This window comes from Dipodomys ordii, unplaced genomic scaffold (genome assembly GCF_000151885.1).
Source record: "Dipodomys ordii isolate 6190 unplaced genomic scaffold, Dord_2.0 Scaffold34, whole genome shotgun sequence".
Lineage (NCBI taxonomy): Eukaryota > Metazoa > Chordata > Mammalia > Rodentia > Heteromyidae > Dipodomys > Dipodomys ordii.
This window is the reverse complement of record NW_012267250.1, coordinates 13073643-13100189: the sequence shown is the minus strand read 5'-3', so window position 1 is coordinate 13100189 and position 26547 is coordinate 13073643. Positions and strand designations below refer to the sequence as shown.

Here is a 26547-nt window from a genome sequence, read left to right as displayed (position 1 = left end):
TGAGTATTCTCAAGCTGCTCACGCAAATACTGTATCAGTTTTTGAATAGCTTCCTCACACTTATGATATTCCTGTATAAACTTTTGGATTGCCTCCTCTCTCTCCCCATCACACTCATACAGAGTCCTTTCTGTGTTTTCAATCTTTTCATTTATCATGTTTGCCAGCAGTTTTTGTAGAGCTATTTGGGAACTCTCTGTTCTGACCCCTGATTATCAAGAGTGGGACTTGAGATACCCGGACTTGCCATTTTTCTGGCTTACTCTGCCCATTTGAGATGAAGATAGCATTAGTTTTGTGCTACAACACTATCTTAAGGCAAGCATCAACCAAAGTCTGAATTTGCCCAGTCAATAGTCTACAGATACAATCTAGTTCAACAGATACATCTATTCAACATCAAACAACTATATGTTAATGAGCTATGAACTGCAAAGAAGAATTTGGAAGACCAAAAATTATTAGGGTTAGGGAGAGATGTGGGTAAAAAATAGGAATAGATTGATGTGGGAAGGCACAGGGAGAGTTAACTAAGTCCTAATCTCGAAGCAGGAAATAGGTTGGGTAGGATGAAAGTAGAGAGAGAGAAAAAAAAGAAGAAAGGGAAAGGGAAAAGGAAAGAGACCAGAAAAAATAGAAAAGTAAAAATTAATAATATCATGTAGAATCGATAACAATCTATTTAGAGAAGAACGTGAATATATTGAGAGAAGGGGAGGGATATAAAGGAGATGTGAAAACTTAAAAATAAAAATGCTTAAAATATTATGTAGGTATAAAGAGGTAGTACTGCTATTAAGGAATTTAAGTCTCAGAGGTTTTGAGTTAATAAATTTGTGGATTAAATGTGTACACAATGGGGGATGGGGTCTAATAGTCAACTATGGGTTTATCTGAGGATGTGCACAACAATTAAGTCACATAAAGAAGAACGAAAGAGAGGAAAAGGTGAAAAGGATAAGAAAGGAAGAAAAAAAGATCAGAAGTTCAGTAGAGCTAAACAAAAAACAAAAAGATAATTAAAAAAGAAAAAAAGAGAAAGAAAACAAAAAAAGAAAGAAAAACACACACTCACGTATCCCTAAAATAAAAATTATAAGAGGAAAAAAAGTTACTGGAAAATAATTTTTTTTCAAAAAAGGCAAAAATTAAAGATTAAAGTTTTAGAAAAGAAAAAAAAATTTATATAAGGTACCAAAAAAAAAACAAAGAAGAAGAAAAAAAAGTTCTTTGACTTTTTTTGGGAGGGGTGGGAAAAATCCTGTATCTCCCTTGTGTCCATAACCAGCCTCTTGTTGGAGTCTCTGGTCTGCTTGTGGTCCTGTGGCTTGGTTGGTTTCTTAAGTCAGTTTGTTTGAACAGGCAGAAAAATGCTCTGCTTTACCCAGGATTTTGCGATCCTCCTCCCAGGCTAGTTCAATGGGAGGCAGATGTGCTTTGAGTATCACAAAAGAGGGAGATGGCTAGGTTCTGGGTAGAGTTTATTCCTTTCAACAAACAGTAGGTTTTCCTGGGGGCTAGTTTGTGAAAAATTCACAGAGCCCAGCCTGGAGCCATTCTCAGGGTTTCTGTTTACTGAATTTCAATTGATTGTGAGGCTGCTAGAGGGAGGGGCAGCCTCTGGCTCTGATTACCCAGTGAAGAAAGCCACTCCTAGGGCTGGCGCCCTAGCTGGGTGACTTTTCCCTGGGTGGAGCTGAGTCTGGCAGGTCATGCCGCCGTTAAGTTCTTGTGACCTGCTAAATGACTCATTTTATTCCAAGGCTTGAGTTGGAGCTAGCAGCTCCACCGATCTTTGTCAGTATCCAAGATGGAGATCACCGGTCCTGGCTGTGGGGGGGGGGGAGGGGTGGCCTTCCCTCTTCTGTTCCCTGCGAAGGATGTCAGGCTTCTACTCACACTGAGGCTTGGTTCCTGGGTCGTCTCTGGTCTGCGAACTGCAGGATGAAGATGTCTGCTCCTTGTCGGCTCTTGCTGGTTTTGAGTAGAATCTGCTCGCCCACTGCGTCTGACTCCTTCATCCTGGACTCTCTGTGTTTCAGGTATGGTGCCTGTGGTCGCCGCCACCGCTGCCGCCGCCATGGTGGCTGCTGGCAAGAGCTCAGATCTGTCTCCTTGCCTGGATTTTCCCTCTCTGGCCTGACTCTCTGTCCTGTGATGGTACACTTGGTGTGATTCTCTGGCTTAGGACTGTTCACTGGAACTCTAAAACTGCTTTCTATGTGAGAGCTTGTTTAGACTCCAGCTTCTGCTCCGCCATCTTCCCGGAACTCACTCCCAAACAAGAAACTCTTAACAAGAAGAAAGAAAAAATGGGATATAGGGATTGAAGGCAAATTATTGTAATACATAGTAGCCTGAGGTGAAAATTCTGAAAATTTTCAGTGGGGTATGTTAATTGCTGCACAGTGAGGGTTTCATCATGACACTTGCATGCATGCATGCTAAGCTCTTGCATCCTATTTACCCTCTATTACTCTTCCTCATGTCCCCTTCACTTCCCTAGGAGCTAATGATTTTAGGCAACAAATTACAAGGTCACTCTTGACACTTCCAGTCTCTTTGAAAGTTACCACAGGGATGGGTCATCTTTGTTTCTATCCTGGCTCAACACATGACTTGATTCTTTTTTTTTTAAGAGTAGGCTATGTTTTATATGGGACTTTGGGGTTCAGAGATGATGAGTGCCAAATCAAATAGTTTAATGTTTTCTTTTGCAACACAAACACATAGATATAGCTTTAAGACTTTTATTTTATTGTAAAAGTGATATACAAAGGGGTTACAGTTACATAAATAAGGTAATGAGTACCTTTCTTTTTGAGCGGTGTAATACCCTCCCTTGTCCTCTCCTGCATTCCCTCCTTCCCGACTCCCCAGCCCCCAGTTGTAAAGTTCATTTCCAACATAGTGCTTAGTGAGTATCACTGATGAATTGGCTCCTTCTTTGTCCTTCAGTTTCTGTGATTCCATTTCCCTTCCCCAAAGCAGATAACCTTATATATAAGACAAAGGGTACTGAAATGATAAACAGACCACGGGGAATAAACCAGAGGAGAAAAAAAGAAAGACCAAAAAACCCTGCAAACATACACTAAAAAAACGATAAAAAGAGAAAAACAAAACAATCACAAAATGCCCTCTTGTTTCCATTTTGTGGAGATCATCTCAATTAACATCATTTTATGTGCATATGTACCTAGCTATATGTCTTTTTTCTTTTTTCATTGTCAAGGTGATGTCAGAGGCATCTCTCGTAGGAGAACATAGGCAACTGGGTAGAGTGCAGAACTCTCAGTTCTTACATAATTGCTGACTTGATAACTTACCCATAGAAATCTAGCATGACACAGGGTTAGAGATGGGAAGGACTAAAGAGATATTCTTGACAATGGCTTGTTTAAAAAATACTAAGGAGATTCGAGATTAAGAGCAAGGTTTGTGATTCAATATCACCCATCAGATTTATGTGAAAATTGCCATTTTTGGATCCAAAGATTAGATTGTATCCTCATACAAATTTATATTGCATCTTCTTTCAAGGGATAATGACAACAGATTTTAAAATAAAATATTGATTAAATAGAATATTTGACAACTAACAATGGATGTTAATTACTTGTGTTAAAAATATAACCACTAAGCCAGGCATTGGCTTATAATCCTAGCTACTCAGGAGGCTGATATCTGCGAATCTCAATTTGATGATAGACTCTTACTTCCAATTAACTACCATAAAGCTGGTAGAATACTAGTCTTGAGCATGAAAAAAACGCTCAGAGATAGTGCCCAGGCCCAGGCCAGGCCTCAGGCTTGGTCTGGTGTACACACACACACACACACACACACACACATACACACATTGAAAATACAACTACTATTTTTTATTTACAAAATAGTTTGAATATTATTTACTATTAATAGAATCATTGTTAACTATTCTTTCATTTATTCATTTTGCATAGCTATTAATTGGGTTCCAGTTGCTACATTGTGTTTCCATGTGTATGTATATATATATATATATATATAATATATATATACATATTATTTACATATATATGCACTGTGGTGTTTATTATAGTTTATATAAAATTATAGGGTTAAAGTTGATAATTTAGAAGATAAGACAAAGGTTTTTTTTCTTTTCTGTATACACATTCTTATCAGTATTTGCTATTTTTGTTGTCTGGGTACTAGTCATTTATACTGAAGTGAGGTGTAAATCTTTGCAGTTTTTTATCTTTAATTTCAATATCTCTGGTAATGATGTTAAAATTAATGATGTTAAAAGTATAGCTATTGGTTACTTAAATGCCCTCCTTGAGATATTCTACTTAGTTCTGTTGCTCATTTTAATCTGTTTTTGTTTTTGCAATTGAGCTTTTGTAATTCCTTAAATATTTTGGATATTAGTTTCTTGTCAAAAGTAGATACTGCAAATATATTTTCCTGCTCTGCATTCTTCACTTTCTTTCCTTGTTCAGGAGCTTGGTTTAAATTGTGCTTTTGTTTCTTGTGCTTTTAGGGTCCTCTTCTCAAAATCCTTACATGTTCTGAAGCATTCCTCCTGTTTTCTTCTAGTAGTTTTTTCCAATTCTTACACATTTATTTTTATAAAAATTAAATTGAAATAATTTTATTGTTAGTATAAAGGGGTTATAGTTATATGTCAGGTAAAAACTACATGTCTTTAAAAAATTACTGTATAGGCGATGTATAGAGGGATTACAGTTACATAAGTCAGGTAGTGAGGAAATTTCCTTTCCTTGAATAGTGTCACCCTCATCCTTCTTCTTTCCCAGTTTTGGTCCCTTCTTCTTTCCCTCCTCTCAAGTTGTATATGTATTTCCAACATAGTGTCCATAGTGTTGAATTGGTTCACCCTTTGTCCCACTGTTTCTGTGCTTCCCCTTCTCCTCCCTAAATTAGATAAACTTACATATAAGACAAAGGATTCAGAAATCAGGAACAGTGACAAAACATCATAACCCAAAGTAACAAGGAAAGAAGAAAAGAAAAACAAAAGAACTGCAAACAACAACAAAATCCTCTTGCTTTCATTTCTTGGAGTTCATTTTGATAAACATCATTGTATTTGATCATGTGCACATAGCTATTGAGCCCTTGTGATCCTCTCCTAAGAATATCCTCCTTTGTTCTCATTGTGTGAATTTAGATTGCTGTTAATCAATCATGTCCAGGTAATTATTTGTCTTGCTATCCGTTGGGTTTATTTGTAGACTTATAGGCACGTCCTAGTTATTACAAGTGAGAGAAACCATGCAGCCTGTGTTTCTTTTTAAAGATCCTATTTAAAATATCAGAGTTAACTCTTCATTTTAGTTTCATTTCCATATCATAGCTTCTGCTTCAGAGTTTATTGGGTATACCCAATCAGAGTGTCTTTTCTAATGTGCCACTTACTACACTTGTATTCTAAAAAGAGGGATTTTATATTTTTATGCTTGTCTATTTGTATATCTCTCATGCTGGAAAAAAATGTGAACTGGAATCTGCTCTTCTGCCATTTGTTAAGCATAAAATATTTTTTAAAGCCACTTCTACAGAGAATAACTAAGTTTAAGGGATCATATTTCAAGTTTATCATGAAATAAAGATTTTACACTAAAAGGAAAAATGTTTCATTTTAAAACCTTGAGTAAAATGGCATGCACATAAAAAAACCAACAAAACAATAAAAAATATTTTCCTGTTGTTTAAATTCTACACAGAGCCCCTCTACACAGTTTCATTTGATTATGAATTTGGTACATTATCATTTTCTTTAATCCTGATGCCTCAGTATTTGAAGCTTTCTGAGGTGAGCATAATCGTCTTCCTTCTTCAGGTATCTCTCTTTATTTGTATTATTGTGATTTTATAACTTGCACAGTTCAACACATTTTCAATGCCTGTCAAACAAGAAATAGTGGAATAAAGCAACATATTATTCTATATGTCTTTTGTTTTCTTCAGAAAATGTGACCCTGTTATAGAAGGGACATAGGAATGTGTTGGAAACAAACTTTTTCAGAATAGTCTTAGGAGACGATAAAATAGGCTCAATATCTATATACATATGATCATATAAAATGATACTTATTGAAAAGAACTCCAGGAAATGGAAACAAGAGGCTTTTTTGTTATTTTGCTTTATTGTTGTCATTTGTCACTGGTTTTGAGTTCTGTACTTTTGTCTCGTATGTCAGTTTACCTGTTTTGGAAAGGGGCGGAGGAGCATGGATCCTTTCTAGACACTAGGTTGAAAATGAACTATGTAACTTGTGGGGGAGGGGAGTCAGGAGAGAAAAAATGGGAGGAAAGGAGGCAAGAGGTGACACTTCAAAAAGAAATGAACTCAGTACCTTACATGTGACTTGTAACCCCTCTGTATATCAACCTTACAATAATGATAAAAATGTTTATAATAAAAACTACAGGTTTGGAAATTAAGGCACAGATATACAGATGTGTCAGTCTTATACACAATTCCACTTATCTATTAACCAAAAAATAACTTGTTGCCATCTCTAAGTGTTGTGCTTGATGATATGAGGAAAAACATGTGTATAAGAAGGTAATACAGTATGTGTGTGTGTGTGTGTGTGTGTGTGTGTGTGTGTGTGTGTGTGTATGAGAGAGAGAGGGAGAGAGAGAGAAAGAGATGGGTGACTATGTAGATCAGCAATAAATAGGGCAAAATTAATGCAAATTCTCTACAGGTCCTTCAACAATTTCCAAACAGAAATGATCAATCTCAGGTTGACCTGGTTATTGATGATTTTAGTTCACAGCAACATCATCTAGCCAGTCATCTGCCTAGATAATTCTGTTCCCCACATGTGCAACACCTGCCAGTCCTTACCTGGTACTCACACAGAGTGCTCGAGTCTCTCAGGTGCCTTTATACCAACTTGCCATTGCATTACTTTGAGCATTTCTCATTGCTCTTGTGGACTATTGCTGTGACTATTGAATTCTTTTGCCAGACTGGGGATCTCCTTGAATCAGAATGTCAACTCCAGCTCATTTCATACCTTTGGACTGTATTGCTTAGTCAATTGAATTGTACGACTCCTGATTGTCTGGGGGTCTAATCTCATTTCTCGAAGTGGCAAATGCCTCCAGGATCAGACCTTCCTAGCTCATGTTAAATTGGTTACCAAATACACTTTAAGGACCTTTGTTCATATTATCCCTGTTCCTCAGAATGGTCTGAGCACATCTTCACCTGCCTTACATCCTTTGGGATAGCATTGTAACCTTGCCAGGAATGGTTCCTGTGTCCTCCCTGAGAGTGCTGATCTCATCAACCTCTGTGTCACACTGGATACTTCTGTTAAGCTTTGTGTTCTATGTCTATTTCGATCACTAGTTATGTGTGCTTCAAAGGCCAGTACTAAGTCTAATAGAATAACTGATTCTTATGTAGTATCTGTCATAGAATATATAATGAAAATTTATTGACTTATTATGGACTAACTATTAAGGCAAGTAATATAAGGGAATTATAAGAAGTAGAAGAAAATATGTTAGAAAAGTGATGAATTTCAACACAGAAGATTAACATTATGTAAAATTTAGTAATTGAATTACATCTTGAAAGCTGTCCATAATTAGAAAAGTAGGAAGCAAGCAGAGAAAATGGTTTCTTACAAACAAAATCCTTCCATTGGGATGATAGTATATAGAAAACACAAAAAAAAATTAAGATGTTTCCTTAATAGCTAAAAAGTAGAGTCAAGGTTTTGTTTCTCACTTCATCAGCGATGAGGGTAGAGTGAAGGGTTTTAAGGCAAAGAACGAAAATACTTAGACATCATTTTTTTTATTTTACTCTAGAGTAAGTACCTGGAGGGTTAGTTATATAGAAGCAATGCAGAGACAGAATCGACAAAAGTACTCATCACTAAGTTTAAGCTGGACGCTGGTGGCTCACACCTGTATTCATAGCTTCTCAGGAGGCTGAGGTCTGAGGATCATGGTTCAAAGCCAGCCCAGGCAAATAAGTCTGTGAGACTCTTATCTCCAATTAACCACCAGAAAACGAGAGGTGGCACTGTGGCTCAAGTGGAAGAGCACTCGCTTTGAGCTGAAGAGCTCAGGGGCAGTGCCTAGGCCCATAGTTTAAGCCCCACGACCTACAAAAAAGATTATGCAGGTACAAGCTCAGATCATGTTGGGGCAGTGCAATACTAATTGGGGTTGATCATGGTAGTGTGATTTTTAACTCCAGGCCCCAGGCTTCATGCTCTTTCTCTTACTTTTTCATTCACAGCAGATATTCCACCATTTGAGCCAGGAAAAAAAAAAAAAGAGCTCACAACCTCCTACAATTCTGGCTTTTTTGCTGGTTAATTGGAGATAAGAGTCTTACAGATTTGTCTGCCAGGGCTGGCTTTGAACTTCAGTCCTCAGATCTTAGTCTCCTGAGTAGCTAGGGATTTTAGGCATGAGCCACCACTGGCAATGATTTTAATAAAATTCCATTGAAGAAGGCCATGAGCAGACTGCTCTTTTGAAGTCTCTACTTCTCCATAACGTATTTACTGATAAGTATGTAACTGTTTCCCCTGTCAGTGGTGACCTGTGCCTTCCTCACTTTCTTCATGACCTTTTCCCTTGCACTCCCCAAGAACTAACCCTTATCCATCAGCAGGCCTGGGCTAACTTCATGCTGCTCCTTTAAGAAGAGTCCTCTTTGTAAGCTCTTGGGACATTGGCAGGTTCTGACTGGTATCTGTGGTTGTTTTAATATTCTGCCCTTTTTATCCCTTACCTCATAATGTAGAATTCTCCTTCATTCCAAGCTCATTGCTTGGTGATTTGTTAAGGCTGCGAAAACAGAAGGAATGAGGGCTTTTAAACCGGCTAGGACTAGTTCTCCTTGCTTTATTTATTTTTATGCCATGAAAAAGGAATAAAGAGCATAAAATGGATCAAATGAAGTCAAATAAATCCAGATAAATAGAGCGAGTGACACTAAATAAAAAACTGGAGATGAAAAAGAAGCTGGGGTAGGGGTTGGAGAGGAATGGAAGGAAAAGAAGGAAGCAGTTTGCACTTCTTGTAGCGGTAGGGACTGTTCATTTATACCTAGTGAACAAAGTGTCTTTGACCCAATGAAACACTTTAAACTAAGGTCAAGCTCTGGGTAGAAATTAGGAAGTCATCTTTATAGCCCTTATTGAAATCCCGTCACCCTGTCACTTCTTGTCATCCTTTATTAAAGTTTTGCGTGCTTCTGCTGCCAGGTCTGAGAAGGCTGACATCTTTTAGGTGTTCTGATGAATCACACCGTAGGAGCCCATGAGTTCTTACAACCAACACCACAGGACTCTCCCCCGGTCATTCCTGTGATTATGAGGGGTGGGTTTGAAGAGGTGTAGGTCATCTCTTTGGCTCAACTCCTATCCTTTCTTTGTTTTCCTTTTTCTTTCCTTCTTTTTTTTTAAACAATCTCTGCTTTTACAAGGTAGAAAGAGATGTGACCACTAGGTAATAATGCATGCAACTGGAGAATAAGGGCTAGGCTAGGGAGTCTCTTCAGATAAAATTAGAAACTGTCTCAGCCCACTGTGTATCTTTTTAAGTTATTGCCTTATGCAGGCCCTGGATTAACTCTTCACATTCTGTACTGATAGTGTAGAGATGACTGGGCAGAAAGTATGAATGTGGTCACTGATTTCATGTGGGTACATTGCCATCATAGCTCTGTTATCTGTTAACCAGAACTTTATTTGTGCTCCATGGAAAGACCCAACACCACCATCTCCATTCCTCACTCCCCTTCCCCCTCCTCTCCTCTCACTAGACATAGACGAGGCCATGTTCACATATATGCTATAAAGACTTAGACAGACTCTACTATGGTTCCCCATAGGTCATGGCTGAAAGCGTGTAATGTCAACACAGATGCACTAGTGTGCCTCAGTATTGTTATAGGGGTTTTGTAGAGATGGGTTCATGAGTGCTAGACATCTTGGGGTGTACAGGATGATCTCAAATGATAGTCACTTTTTACACCTTCAATATGAGTAACACAGCTACTGACAAAATCTGTCTATAACCGACAGTGGGAACTAGCAACTATAGTTAATAAAGGAATTTAGCTGTACTTGACTAAAGTTAATTTAGCAACTTCAGTCAATGTCTTATGTGAGTAATGGGAATATAATTTTTTTTTACTTATGTAATTGTAACCCCTCTGTACATCGCCTTTACAATGAAAAATTTAAAAATATATACTTAAAAATTGTACTTGATAGAGAAGATCACCATTCTGATGCAACTGGAAGGGTTATTATCATGCACAAAAATAGAGTATGTAAATCAGGAAATTGCAACTGAAGTGAGGAGAAGCGGGTAAGCGTTTGGTCTTGCGGCTTGAACTCTGGGCTTGAGTTCTGTCCCTGCGCTCTTCAGCTCAAGGCTAGTACTCTACCACTTGAGCCACAGCACCACTTCCAGTTTTCTGGTGGTTAATTGGAGATGAGTCTCACTGGCTTTCCTGCTCAGACTGGCTTTGAACCAAGATCCTCAGATCTCAGCCTCCTGAGTAGACTGGATTACAGGCGTGAGCCACTGGTGCCCAGGAGGGTTTACTTTTGAATAGGGTCACTGAGGGAATTCTTTGTGGGAAACATTGAGGAATAGCAATGGTTTCAAAAGTATTTTGGAGATTTCCTCTAATGTCAAAGGTATCTTTTTATGTAAGTGTGAGGCAAAATGAAAGAGGGAAGCATAGGAATATTTCTATTGTTCATGATAGTGCTTGAGAAGAGGGAGCAGCAGGAATGACTGAAGAGGGAGTTAAGACGGGGTCCAGGTGGTTTTGAATGTTTTGTGAAGGAGTCTTTTCATCCAAATGTGTGGACTTATGTATGAGTTTAGTCATTGGGGAGTGTTAAGTGTCTTTCCTACCTGTATATGCTTTGCCTCAGTTTCTCCTTGTTAGCAGTTTGTGTTGTAAACTCCCTTTTGTATCTGTGGCTGAAACTTATCTTCCAGATTTTCAAGGTCTTTTTTTTTTCTCCAGGGCCCTTTTCAGTTTATTAATTTAAGAGCAGCAATTTTCCTGGAGGTGAATTACATACTGAATTTCCCCCCAATCTCTTTTATACAAGATATCACTGAAAAAGTATGATTAGATTCAACCCATTTGTCTCCCAGAAAAAAATATGAAAATATCAATGAAGGTGACTCTCAATGTGCTTAGTAGCCAAAAGAGCTAGGTTAAAGATATAACAGAGAGAACTCTTCTGCTCAGAGGATGAAAAGGTGTTGTTCAAATTATCTTAAAGAGCCAAAAAACAGCATTCAGTTCTTACTAAAAACAATTTGTTCTTGGAATGTTGTCAGCTCAAATTGTGGTCAGCTTTCGTAAATTGTATGAATTTGCACTGCATATTTTATTTAGTGTTTAGCAAAACTCCAATATGGCTCTGCATAACTTACACAATACACCGTGAAAATGACTTCAGAAACTCCCACAGAAGTTGACAAATTGGGCACCTAATGCTTTTAAGCTAATTGCATGCTTAGCGTTTAAAGAGTTGACTTGTTAAGAATGAAGATCAGAGTTTCATGGAGATAACGCTCTGCCTCCTGCCACAATGAATCCAACCAAACTGTATCAGAAATATTACAGAAGCTTAAAGAAGAAAATAATGTGAGCTTTAATCACCATCCTACTTAGTCTTAAGTGAAATGCTCATGAATCATATGAAATATCATAGCAGTTTTGCAAACTATTCTTGAATTTTCAAGCTGTTATTTTCAGGAAATTTAGAAAGCAAATTGCAAAGTGATAAAGAGTAATTTGGTACCATTGCTTATGTCATTTTTCTTTCTCCCTTACAGACTGGAAAAAAAGAAAGGAACAATACTCTGAATGTCGCTATAGACAACATGTGCAGGAAGACCAGAGACCTTCGCAGACAGGTTAGACGACACTAACATGAAAAAGGAAGCTTTGGTTAATTGCTGTAACACTTAATTCTTGCTCTTGTTCCTTTAAAATTAATTTTGAATGGGAAACAAGAAGAGTGAGTATCTATTTTCCACATCTATATGCCATGCTTGGGACAAACATAAAAAAATAGAAGAAATAATGTATGTCTCCATGTCATGCAGACCTACATTCCTATTCTAGATCTGTCTTAATCTGATTTGAGACCTCAGGCCTGGAGTTCATGTCTTCAGTCTTCTGTGAATCTATGACATAGAATTAGAAATATACAGTAGTGCTTTGATGATTAAATAAATGTGTATCATTGTTTGGTACCTACTAAAATTTTAGGGAAGATTGACAATTTGATTTTTATGACTTGAGAAACTCAGTTTAGTGGTGTGCCAGTGGCTCGTGCCTGAAATTCTAGCTGCTCTGAGATCCAGAGGATTGTAGTTCAAAGCTAGTACAGGTAGAAAAGACAGTATGACTCCACCTCTAAAATAACCACATAAAAAGCTGAGCTGGTGATGTGGCACAAGTGATAGAGTACCAACTAAGCAAGCAAACTTCATGTTTAAAATCTTGTACTTAGAACTGAGTTTATTATTCAAGTACTTGTAGCAAACAGGCATAACTTAGATTCCAATTCATTGCTCTTTGATTGTTTTAAAGGTCTTTCAAAAATTGTTTTCTGTTTATGTGAAAGCGACTTTTAAACCTTGGTTATCAAGAACAAAGTGTCAGAAACAATTTCACTAAAGAATTTAAATACCTAATATTATGGTACAGTTCATTTTTTCAAGGATTAGTAAGCCTTAGCTAATCTCAAAGGCCTCTGATTTCCATTCTTTCCATTGTCTTTAACCAAAACCTTTCCCACACATTAACTTGGCTACCATTAACTCATAAAATAGGGACCCAAAGCTTTTTAACCAAGAGATTTTAATGCAATATATTATCGTACTTTAAATGAGAAGATTTAGTGAAATTGCTAGGGAATCTTTTAATTCAGAAGCAGATTTAGAAGTGGAATAAATAAGGATTCTCAGATCATTAATAATAGCTGTGTAAAAATACAATTTTAAGTTCAGTGAGAATCCCAGTTTCTCAACTTTATGGCCTTAATGTGAATTCTGTGTCTACGATCAGCACTTAGAATCACAGAATTTAAGAGATGAAAGGATCTTATTGGCACAGTGTGTTTTAGATGCAGAGGAGAAAGCAGGCCAGTATGGTCAGGTGACTTGCTTGAGGAGGAAGGGTGATTGACTCAAAACCTTCACTGGAACTAAGAAACTCCACCCCTTAGAGCTTTCCTCTCTCTTTATTACAATGCTATCTTTTTTCACCCTGTCTCCTCTATCTATATTGCCATAAAGAAAGTTACATATAAAGAACTAATCTCCATATACACCCCCAAAGCTTTTGGATTTATTATTTTTCTTAAAAAAAAGTCAAGAGAAAGCAATTTCTTGCATATTGAACTACTCGATTTAGAAAATAAAAGCACAATATGCCCAGTTAAATTTGAATTTCAGATTAGCAACAAACATGCTTCAATATAATTACGTTCCAAATATTTCATGGACATATTTCTGCTAAAAAAATTGTGTTTATCTGAAATTCAAATTTAACCAGGTGTCCTGTGTATTATTATAATTATGCTTGTGTGACCATCTTACCTCTACCAGTAAGATAGAGAAATAGCATTAGAAATTACTAATTCTTTCTTTATAGGAGTTGTTTCCAGTTTGTAAAGAGCTACTGTATTCTAATGGTTTCACAGGCCAACACCTCCTTTCTTTCTTTTTAAAATTATTAATGTTTAAGAGGACACCATGGATGATAGAAATCATGATGCTAGTTCTAGCTATATGATTGGTCTCTTGTGATTGCTCATGTAATGGTAATCCAATGGGCTCTCTGCTGGATAATTGGAGCATTTGTGCTTATTCCTGTTCTTTCACTTCCTGTAGTGTTTGATCTACCAGGACTCTTCATGCATTCTCCAACAGAGATAACCTGAATTCATTACAACATGTCTCAAAGTGCTAAGAGAGATTGAAGCTCCCAGAGTTCCTTTACTTGGAGCTCCAATGTCATGTCACTGGATGTTATTTTTACCCACATTCTGTGGGTGAACTCAGTCACAAACCCCATTCTAGTTGAGCAGGATCAAGCAAGAGCTGTCTCATATAGATGTAGCTACATATTATAACAGAAGGTGTATCTTCTAGAAATAGCATATATGTGCATGTGTGTGCTAATTTTTGTAGTCATCCATCATTTCCAATATTGGAGAGGTTCATTGTAGTATTTCTCTCTCATTATCTTTACTTGTTCAGCCTCTCAATACTTCATGTTCCATTCTGATGTATATTACTTTTAGTAGTTAAAACAACAACATGAGCTACTTCTCACCTGTTCTTAATTCTTATAAAATTTATCTGAGTTTATTTTAAGCTCCTTGCAATATAATCTTTTTCATAAGAAGGGGAAAACCCTATTCATAAAATACATTTGTCTGGAGTAGTGTTCATTTCTTGCTCTAAAACTTGTTTGCTTTTAGTAAAATTTAATCAGGACTTATCATCTTGTCCATTCATTGTTCACTACTCTCTTAACCATATTTTTTCCATCAGTAACACAGAAACATTCTAACTTTAGTAACAAGGATGATTCAACTTCCTTCCTAAGAAATGATAAGTAGCTTAGAAATATCTGAGGAGAAACAGATAATACATTTAGGAGCATAGAGATGGATTTACCAGGGGCTATTTTGTATTTCTTTCTCTGTAACTTTCTTGACTGCTTTACTAGAGACTAGACAGAAGTCCTTGCCACCATGTCCTTAGTTCTTTGTGATTTGATCCTTACCATATTATACCTTTCTGATGTTGTTGTTATTGGTCGTGGGGCCTGAACTCTGGGCCTGGGTGCTGTCCCTCAGCTCTTCAGCTCAAGGCTTGCACTTTACCATGTGAGCCACAGTGCCACTTCTGGCCTTTTCTGTTTATGTGGTGCTGAGGAATTGAACCCAGGGCCTCATTCATGCAAAGCAAGCGCTCTACCACTGAGCCACCTTCCCAGCCCCTTACCCTATTATTCTTGATGTATATTTTGTTTACAACTTTGCTTCCCAGTTTCTTCTCACTACAGGGACACAGTTACCCATTGGCTGACAAGAGTCTACTTACTAATTTCCAAAAGTTTCATCATCTCCTTGCCAAACATACCTTTGTCTTTGCAGGCATTTCCATGTCCCTGTTTTTGGAATGATGCATGTAAATGGAATACTTACTTCCCTTTCTTTTCCCCTCCTAATCGCTGATCTCTAGGCTAATATAAGTGTAACTTATTTCATTAAACCTTTTCTCTTTTTACCAACTGGAATTAACATTTTTCTTTCTGGAGTACTTATAATATGTTGACTTCAATTATAATTTTGTTTGTGTTTTGTTTTGTCTTTAAACATTTTTTTCTTCCCACTGAACTACATGATTTAGTAATAACAATTAGGAAAAGATCTCTCATTTATCAAATGCTATCAAAATCTTTCTACCAAGTGCATTCCTCACTTTACTGATTTTTAATTCCTAAAACCAGAAATGGTGTCATTATCTCAAGCTCTCAAGTGAGTCAATTTCCTGAATATCACCCACCTAACTGGTAGAATCATGCTACCAATGCAGACTTCACGTTTGTAACACCACATCAGTTCCAGAGACAATAACATATTCACTTCCAGAACCACCAGGATCACTAATTTTTAGCATCATAAACCTTTTTTAAATGTTTTTGTCCCTTACTTAATGTGCTTTGTAAAAGTTAACTTCTTTTTTTCTATGATTTTAGAATTGCATATCCATCAGATCTTTAAATAAAGGAGGGTAATTTTTGACTATCTGTTATATATATGTTTTGCATATCTCTTATAAGGCAAATATATATATAATTTCTATTCTCATATGAAGAATAAAATACATAATTGATTTTCTATAAGCATATTCATAGCTTATTTGTGTACATGAAATAAAAAATGTTTTCATAGATGCCAAAGTAAGGATGAGATACAGAGAACTTTTAAAGTTTTTTTAATCCAGAAATGTATTTATTTTCAAATAAAATATAATTATGGTAAAAAAAATCCCCACAAATAAGACAAACAAAACAAAAATCTTTACTGATTCTATAATTGCTGTGTTGCTGAACTGCTATTTCCATCTTCTTGCCATGTGGATGATGCTAATATAACTTTCAGAGGAAAAAAAATGTAGGTTCTTAAATCTCACCATCATCATTACCACCACCATCATCACTGTCACCATCATCGTTCAATTATTTTGTTTCCACAAGTTTTGCTAAATTGCTACAACAGATATAAATTGAATTCTTAGTTATTTTAAACACATTCTTCAATCAAACTTTACAAATTATATTTTGCTCTATTGCTTAAAATTAAATTGGCCTTAATAGGCATAAATACAGGTTTTTCCAGTTCCCCGAGGTGATTGTTGTCTCATGTTTCACTTGCTCTTCCCATTATATGTTTGTTCTTTCTGCTCCTGAGGGCAGGGCTTTCTTGGAGTTTTCACACAGGTCTTTCACTTTTGAATTTTGGTTGTAGAGAAATATTTTATTTGAGATCCCAAACCTCTGATATCAGTGGGAAATAGAAGAATTGATATCTCAAAACGTTTTATTAAACTGTAGTGAGAAAAGATGGAAAGTTCCTTGGTTTGGTTTTGTTCTGACATTGTTCATGCCTGGCTGCAAACCAGTTTTTATTGAAAATACATGCTTCTAACTCATGGTGGCTTTCCCCTTAACTTCAGATTTTTATCACTGTGGTTGTATTTTTGCATGGACATATTAGATTCATTGTTAATTTTTTTTTATTTTGTATGCCACCAAGTGAAAGCAATGCATTATGCCCACTGGACAGGAAAACTGTATGGAACTACATAAGGTAGAAGCTATGTAAATAGTATATGTAAAGATGACTATGCAGAGTAATGAAAAAGTCCTGTAGGCGTATGTTACAAGGTAAAATTTGTTAGCATAACATTTTTGTCATCTCTCTCTTGTTCTTGTCTGCACACCTCATCCTGTAATAATACTTCGTTCATGGTCATTGCAACATAGGTCAGGGCAGAGATATGTCAGTGTGGCAGAACATGATCAGCACAGATTAAGGATGATTAGTAGTCTGGTAGTTGGCTCATGACCAAACACTTAACACAAGGGTGTGGTATGTGTTTTATATTGGGTTCACCTTTGTGAAAATGGAGCCTTAGTACAGGATTTGACTTTAGTTAGTTTATTTGGGATATAATTTTAAAAAATGAATGTAAGAAAAGCATACAAATTGAGTTAGAGAGGAAAAGGATACACTACATGCTGTGAAAGGTAAAGGAGCTTAGATCTTCTGATAACCCTCAACTTGTCTGACCAATGGATGGAGAATAGGAACTTTATTCAGTGACTCCTATTCCATAGCTCAAGGGTGGTGCTTCTCACTCTGTGCAGTTTCTAGAACTTTTGAGATGCATCTGTTCCTTGGTTGCGAATCCCCCAGAGACTTAGAGAAGCTCCTGAGACAGGAAAACAAGGAAAAGTATGGACTGTTTTTATCTCTGAAGACAATGAGAGACAGGTCTGGAAGATCAGCTATAAGACACAAAAAGCCCCTGATGGAATCCATAATGCTAAAGTATGATCAAGAAAGGCCATGGGAATTAGGGAATCAGACAAAGACTAAGCAGAATGTAATGTGTTGGTTGAACTCATTATCCTGTTTTCCATTTGCATGGGTTCAGATGCTGTTCGTGGAGAAATACTCCCTACCTGATGATTGCTTATGATCTCCTACAGTGCCTATGATCTCACTTGTCCCTAAGACAAGTTGCTAATTTCTACTAATTAACTCCTGTCATGAGACAGAAAGGACAAACATTTTACAGTGTGAGACAGTGGTTACTTTCCACTTCACTAGATTTTTTGCACTGATGAAAAATCACTCTGTTTTGGATAACCACAAGAAAGTAATCCAACTTTTTAGATATCATTGAAGATGGGAGCAAATATTTATGTACAAATGCCCATAATTATTACATGTAGACGTGTAGAATATGCTATTTTGGGAACTTGATTTTCTCTCTTTTCTACTGAAAGCAAGGCATTTTTAATAAACACCTTGCATGATAGAAATGTTTGATGGAAATGCATAATCTAGTGCGGGTGATAAATATTAAACATTATAATAAAACCAAGACATGATGGCATATATGCATGTATACTCATATGTGGATACTCATGTGGATATGTGTATATATACACATATTACATGTCATGTGTATGTAAATATATGTGTATGTGTATATGTGTGTATGTGTTCCAAGAAGAGAATAGTCAAATTATAAAGAACATTTAAATTTTCTTTGTGTGTGTGGGTATGTTTGTGTACTGGTACTGGGGCTTGAATACAAGGCCTCAGCCATCTTGCTTGGCTTTTTCAGCTCAAGGCTGGCTGTCTACTGTCACTTCTTTAAATTTTATAAAAACAATTTGACTGGGGGCTGGGAAGGTGGCTCACTGCCTTGCATGCATGAGGGCCTGGGTTCAATTCCTCAGTACCACATAAACAGAAAAAAAAAGCCGGAAGTGGGGCAGATGCTCAAGTGGTAGAGCGCTAGCCTTGAGCTGAAGAGCTGAGAGACAGCGCCCAGGCCCAGAGTTCAGGTCCATGACTGACAAAAAAAAAAAAAAAAGATTTGTCTACTGGGTTTAACTGCTAAGAAGTTTTGGTAGGATAAATATATTTGAAGAGTAATGACATAGATTTCTTTGAAATTTTGCCTTTTAGTTCTTGGTGATTGGTTCTATTTGTTTTGTTTTGGAATTTTATTTAAGTAGTTGTACAAAGAGGTTTCAATTCAATACATCAATCTGTGAGTCTAATGCATCTTGATCAATGTCACCCCTTCAATCACTCTTCCCCCCATCTTGCCCTTGTTCTTTTTGTACATTACCATATTTTTCTTTTTTGATATTACCTTCCATCTCTCTTTGGGTCCTACTCTTCCATTTACCTGATTCTCATAAACTAATGTTTCTTAGGATTTTATTCATAGACGTCTCCTCACTGTCTGTCTCCCTGCCATGGCCCCTGCCTTGTCTTCTCTTGAATTAGCCCTGTGCATTGATTCTTGATGCTTTCACAATACCTCTCATGTTGAAGTTACAAAGAAAAAGGATAGAGGAAACATGGATCAAGATATATTGTATTTACAAACTATTTTGTTAAATGGCGACTGCATTGTATGACTACTTAAAGATAATAATAATCATACAGAAATAAAAGGAAAGAGGAAGGTCCAGTCATTGAAATCGTTCACTCTCTGAGGGATTCCTGCTGCTTTTCTCTTTATGTCTCTGAAACTTATATGACAAATTCTTCTCACACCCAATCCAAACCTATAACCTCTTACTCTACTTTACAGATCCATTTCCCATAAGCAACAAATATATTGTTCATGCACTTAAGGTCTTCCTCCTTGCTAGTAACTTCTTAGCACTCTACACTCTATCCTAACAAGTGCTCAGTAAATATTAATTTCTTGCAATTAGCGATTCTCTTTTCTGCATGCTGAACAGTATCTTTCCCTCCAATATTCCTGCAGCCTTTGTTGGGACGGAAATTTTACACATCTTCAGAGCATGATCTACCCACTTGGGCAGAGACATTGTGTTTCTCCTAGAAGTCTGTAATTATTATGGATTTCATTTACTATTTGTTCCTGTAATTATCATAGAAGACTGTGCTTCTTAAAAATGCATCTCAATCATTCAACTCTGAAAGCATATTCCTAGTAATTCTCACTGATCAAACACTAAGCTGTATTTTGGTCTAAAATATAATTTTCACAGAAGATAAATTACGATTTTCCTATCTAATATTTATCTATGTTTTGTTGCATAGAGGTTATTAAACTAAATGAGGAGAGTGATCCTAACACCTCTGCGCCCACTCACAGTCATTGATATTATTAATGAAACATTTCAGGATATTCTGATCCTTAAGGACCTACTATCCTATAAACATAATGAATTAATTTTCCAATGTGGTTTTAAATCTCAGAAAATATCTGCTGAGTAGAGTAATTATCTGGTTGTCATTTATAAGCTAACATGTAATCTAATTTAAAAGAACTAATTGTAGCAGAATGTTATAGTTGTTTAATCATTTGAGGTATGAGGGCAAGAACAATTAAAGCCAATGGAGAAAATTGGATATCAAATTCATTTATTCTTCTTCTTGCTCTATTAATCTGTTATTATCCACCACAATTGGTGATCTAACTTGGTTTAATTACCATGAATTTACCTAATCAAAATTTATCATCAGTTTTTCTAATAGGGTAGAAATATTTTATAATCTGTAATTAAGAAAATATAAGCAATATGTTATTTGCACATATACATAAACATTTTAGCAGTGCATTTTCTTTCAGGAAAAAGTTTTATGACTTGACTTAGAATTTACTTATGGGCTAAAAACAATAGAAGGAAACTCACGACTTTGAGGAGCAAGGAAAGTGTTGATGGATAATTTTTCCCTGGATATTTTTCTTCAGTAAATGACCTTCACACACACACAGTTTAATATCATTTTAGACATTCCAATAGCAATGTATAAAATGAAATCTGTACCCTCTAAAATCATAAGAATGGTATGTAACATGAATCTTTCACTGGCAAAAAAGGTTGAATTTTTTTATTTCTCCTCAGCTCCGCAAGGCTATTATAGATCATGTGTCAGACTCTTTCTTGGATACAACAGTCCCACTTTTGGTTCTCATCGAAGCTGCTAAGAATGGCCGGGAAAAGGAAATAAAAGAATATGCTGCAATATTTCATGAGCATACCAACAGGCTCGTGGAGGTAAGCATGCTAAAATGGCAACCACTCTAAATCCATGAGAATGTGCCTCCATTTCCTATTTACAGTGAACTGTCCTCAGATAAAACTTTTGAAAATGTATGACAAATGTGGCAGAGTTGGGCCTAAGCAACAAGGTGGGTGTCAGCATAAAATATGCTCTACTAACTGGAAACAGAAGCCATTTATTGAAAAACAGTGGTGAAATAATGCTCACTGTTGTTCTGATTTTTAAGTATGTGTATTACCAAAGCTATAGGAAAGAGCCAGCTAAATACAGATACTTCATTTTATCCAGAAATTTTCTTCTCATTCGAGCTTAAAAAGTATCAAATATTCTCTTAATGCAATTTTATTGTTTTCTGCCATGTTTTCAGCCTTTCAGAGCTATTCAACTATGTGATATGAATATAGAATATGAATGTAGGATATATCAAGGCAGAGAGATCCATGAATAATTAAGTAGGGATGGTGAATTCAGAGAGAGGCTATGAAAATACAAACTATAATTCCCACCTATTTAAGAACTGGATGCATGAGGGATAGAGGCATAGAGAGCTAACCTACCAAGCTTTCGATGAGTACCAAGTTCAGATCCTCGTATTACCAAAAAGACAAAAAAAAAAAGATTGAGACACTGGAAGGAGGGTTGACTGATGCAGCAAGATGGCCTATTGGTGAAGAATTCAAGAAGTGCTGGGTGGTTTCTCCAGGGGCAGACAATGGAAACTGTGGCCTTATGGAATATATACCACAGCTGTAGTATAACAAAATGCTGGAATAGAAGAATTTCTAATACAAGTAAGATGAAAATACAAAGCCAGGGACCAATGACAAAAAGGGGGATAATGTCATTTATAGGTTTTGTATACCAGAGGTGATCATTAGTTGTCACTCATCAACAATTGTACCAGATTTTATGTCTAGTGTGCATTCAGATTGTCAGTTCTCATGACTTGCTGATTATTAAATGTCTGAATTACCACACCTTCCTACATCAGTTGTGAACTCTGTAGTGAAATATGTCTTTGTGGCCTAAATTGCTTATGAGATGCAAGAGGGAGAAATAATTACTGCCTAACTGAGTTAGAATCACACTTAATCTAACAACATAGGGGATTTTTTTTAACTTCTTTAATGTGAAAGCATTGGAAAGAGATTTCTAATGCAGCTAGCATTTGTACTGTAACCTTGAGAGATTCTAGTCTCCAAAATTGAAAAATGAGTGAAAAGGAATGATATACAATTACTAAAATCATTTAAGCTTAAAAGTGCTTTACATCCATTTTGGACATTGTCTCTGAATGTTCCCAGAACTCTGTAAGCTAGAGTAAATAAGACAATCCCAACTGGATTTTTATGAAAATAAAGGTTAAAAAAAAAACAAAACAGATAAGATGCTGGTTTCAGAATTATAATTTTTAATGAATCAATTCAGCAATTTATTGTCTGTCTAGTTTTGTTTATTCTTTTAGATGCTCATGTCCCAAAAATTTAAAAACTATATCCCTAATAGAGCATAGAGAGCAATGGGACAGATAATAAAAGCCACCTATTTACCACAGCTCCTGAAAGTTGACAAGCTTTCATCTAAAACTATATTCTCTGAAATGAAGGTTTACCAAATTATGAAAAGAGATCACACACTTTGTGTAGTGCTTTGAAACTAAAATTTGGTTTCTGCTGATAAAATTGTATTTCCTGTTTATGAGTTTTAGGCAGAAATATTAGCAAATGCTCATTGAAAAAGGCACCTTGGTCAAACAACTCTAATAATAAAAAAAGTTCTTTCTCCTTTTGGAGATCTTGAATTAAAGACTATTTGAAATTTTAATTTAGTCCAGAGTTTCCTCATGTCACTTTACCTAAGAAACATTTTTCCTTCATTATATATTACCAAGATATTGTCTTTAGGAATACTTGGGATCACTATATTTTTTAAGCAAAATGATGGTAAATTCTTATGCTTTTAAGAATTTGTTTTAAATGTTTAAGGATTTTAAAAGTTCTCTAATCCATATCACTATTGAAAAATAAAAGCTTTAGAATTATGAGCTACTGGGAGACTGTGAATAGATATTACTTAAATCCCTATATTCCCTTAACACATTATAAAGTGATTATACTAAGTTAAGAGTGATATCTGAATTTAGGTCTCTGATATTCCTCTGAATCTTAGACCTAAATAAATTTCTGTTCCAAGGAGCTTTTACTAATACAAAAAGTTTTGTTAAACAGAATAGCTCAAAACAACTATTTGTTATTATCTCACTAATCTGTGGATTTTCTTGGCAGAGCTGGGCAATTCCTGCTTAGGGTTTCTTGTATGATTCCTCTCAGACACTGGCTGGGATGGACGCGCTCAAGGCTTGTCTTGGTTGGACATGCAAAATAGCACAGTTACATGAACAGGCATTTTTAACTGTGAACTAGAAAGGTTGTGGTTTTGAATACAAGCTCAATACATGCCCTTCATGGGAAGGACATAGCTTCTACTTCACACAGATCGTTTTGGGGTTCTAAGATGATAAGAGTTAGCAAGAGACAGGAACTAAGATCAGCCATCTCCTTCAGGATTGGGCCCAGAGGTGGCAGATGTGGCAGAAAGCCACATCTACTGTATTCTGTTGATGTAGTAGCATAGCCATCTAGACACAGGGGGTGACAGTAACAACACTCTATCCTCAGTGGAAGGAATAACTAAGAACCCACAGCCACCGTTAACCTAATATACTTCTTGGGGCTTCATTTGCTTTATCTGTAATATGAAGTTTAGACAAAGATAATGTCTAAGGTCTTGCACAAGTTTTTTTTTCCAATTGAGAGACTTTTCATTTCCTATGAGCTAGAGAAACAGCAGAAAATAAGTGTTTTTAAGTTTACATCTTGAACTCATTCTCTTTTTCTCAAGAAGAATAAGAGTTACTGCACTTATTTCCCAGGAAAGTCTTTTTGCTGTTTTTACACTGAGTTGCTTAATGAGAGCAACAGAAAAGCATTGATTATCCTAAAATATTGAAGTAGAAATGTCTCTGACTGAGTCCATGGAAATAGACTGCCAAATATATTAGTTTCCAAGGGCCTTGTGCCTTCTCCTTATATAGATTGATTCTCAATTCACCTACCAGTTCCCTACACAGACAAAAAATATATACTCATCTTATTCCCAAGTGGGGTAATTTGATATCAGGACAGAAAGTCTTAGATTCTAAATGATTCGAAGAAAAGGCTATTTTCAACATATCTAGGTTTTGATAACATAGCTATGTTTGTCAGAGAAATCTGGAAGAAATCAGTGAACTTGTTGAAGTAAGACTTAAATGGGATTAGAGGTCCATTTTTAAAGACCCTATCAGATCATTGCAGATAAACTCTGCAGTATTATAGGCATCCTTTAAGTAATGGATAACTTGTAACTTTCACAAAAAGATAGTAAGACATGGAACTGAATTATGTGTGCAATAATTTGGGCTTTGAGATGGAAAGCAGGAGCAGGGTGACTGATAAATTGGTACTGTGCATTCATGTTCTTTGGTGAAGCTGTGTTTGAAGCTGCCTACCACATTATCATGTAGTTTGTTGTAAAATGATTGTGAATGAAATGATAGTTTAAAAATAACCTAGAGAGGACCAGTAATAGCAAATGGGTCTTTGTTACATCTCTTACCTTAGTTATGCATAACTTTACTCACTTTGAGCATATAAGACATTCTCTTTTGTGGATCTACGGAGCTAGAGTGAAAATGATATCTGGGAGTGAGGAGGGTGGCATTTTAAAGATCATCTTCACATAGTGATTAACAATGAATGGCAAATATGGCTATTGAATTATGACCCGAAGTACTTGGAGCTCATTTTGATGGCGAGTTAGAGCTCCATTAACTCTGCTGACTTCCACTAATAATATCTATTGAAAGGGAAGGTAAAAATACAAATTTTATCTTAAACCAGCCCTCCTGGAGTAACGCTTTTATTTTTACCTATATTGTTTTATGGCTCTTGTAAGAGCAAAGGATAAGCAGCCAGAGCTTAATAACTCCCCCATTTGAAAAATGTTGAGATATTGAGTTGAGATGGCAGTATCGAGACATGGGATATATCTAAGCCCAGTTTAAGCCCAAGGCCTCTGTACGCTCCTACATGTAGGGATTTAAAATAATTTCCCCAATGATATAGCAAATGCTATTGCAATTAATTGTCAAGAGCAGACTATATACTCTGGCCCACATCTCCTGCAGAGGATTTTGTGACAACTGAACACTTTAAAGCATTGGTGCCCCATTAGAGATGTGCTTTATAAGTTTTAGTAGATGGTAGCTATTATGAAGGAGAATGCCATTATATTTAATAGATGAACTACTTATTATATGCCGATTGTGTAATATGTTTCCCAAACTATCAAATGCCATTATTGTTTTTAATCATAATTGCTGGTCTCAGCAAGTCAGTTCATGCTGAACACTGCCATCCCTAACTAACCCCGTGGATTTCACCATGTTACTTAGCATTAAATGTGACAATGGTAATGATGTAGGCCTGAAGATTATCTGTGAATTTAGAGAGATTTCTCTATGTGAAAACCCAGCTTTGTTAGTGCTTTGACTTACTCATCAAAAATTCATCTATCTTGATGTACCTTATTTTAGTATGTTTCATGGGAGCCTTTCATCAAAAAGGAAAAAGTGGGTGGACATTTAATTATAATACTTTCCTACAACCTACAAAGCTGATTGTTCCCACTCACAAAATGGTGAGCCAGATTTAGCAAAACCCTCAGTGCCAAGAGAAGGCTGTAGAGGGATTTCTTGCTGTTTGCAAGAAGTTCTGATTACTGTCAGCTCCACTAATATCTTTGCTTTTTGACAAAACACTGTTCGAGTTTCACACTTTACTTTAATTGATCATCTGTTATCAAATAAGAATATGTTCGATTATAAATAAATACAGCTTTTAGAATACTTTCTTCCTCTTCTCTCCTTTGAAGAGACAACAAAAACTCCTAAACCTATACTTGTACATATATGGAGAGTATTCAGTGAGCATCTTAGCTCCACTCCTTTTTTGGTGGGGGAAGATGTTCTAGCTAAGTCAGAAAAGTGTTTATATAGAAAACAACACACAGTCTAACTGCCACTCCTTGAATAATAAACTGCTTAGCCTTAGCATTTTACTTTCTTTGCAACTAAAAAGGTATAGCTTAGCTGAGTGCTGGTGGCTCACACCTGTAATTTTAGCATTCAGGAGGCTGAGATCTGAGAATGTTTCAAAGTTAGCTCAGACATGAGTCCCTTGAGGCTCTTACTTCCAATTAACCATCAAAAGCCAGAAGTAGAGGTGTGACTTAAGTGGTAGAGGACCATAGGTCCTGAGCTCAAGCACACACACTCTATCTATCTATCTATCTATCTATCTATCTATCTATCTATCTATCTATCTATCTATCTATCTATCTATCTATCTATCTATCTATCTATCTATCTAAAAGCCTGTCCTGAATACATAGTGAGTTCTTTACAGCGTTTGATTCATTTCTTTTTTTTCTAATTTTATTTTTTTTAATTTAATTTTATTTTATTTGTGAACATACTGTACAGAGGGGTTACAATTACATGGGCAGGATAATGCGTACATTTCTTACCAAGCATTGCAGC

General features: G+C 36.2%; 1 protein-coding gene across 2 annotated transcripts in view; it reads left to right on the top strand.

Annotated features, from left to right (window-relative positions):
• The window catches only part of Ctnna3 (catenin (cadherin-associated protein), alpha 3), a 1343755-nt gene that overhangs the window by 718663 nt on the left and 598545 nt on the right, over positions 1–26547 (top strand). For both annotated transcript variants that reach the window (XM_013017086.1, XM_013017085.1), the window contains exons 8-9: positions 11866–11946; positions 20747–20899. In XM_013017086.1, the coding sequence (XP_012872540.1) occupies positions 11866–11946; positions 20747–20899 (234 nt within the window). The remainder of the gene's footprint in view (positions 1–11865; positions 11947–20746; positions 20900–26547) is intronic.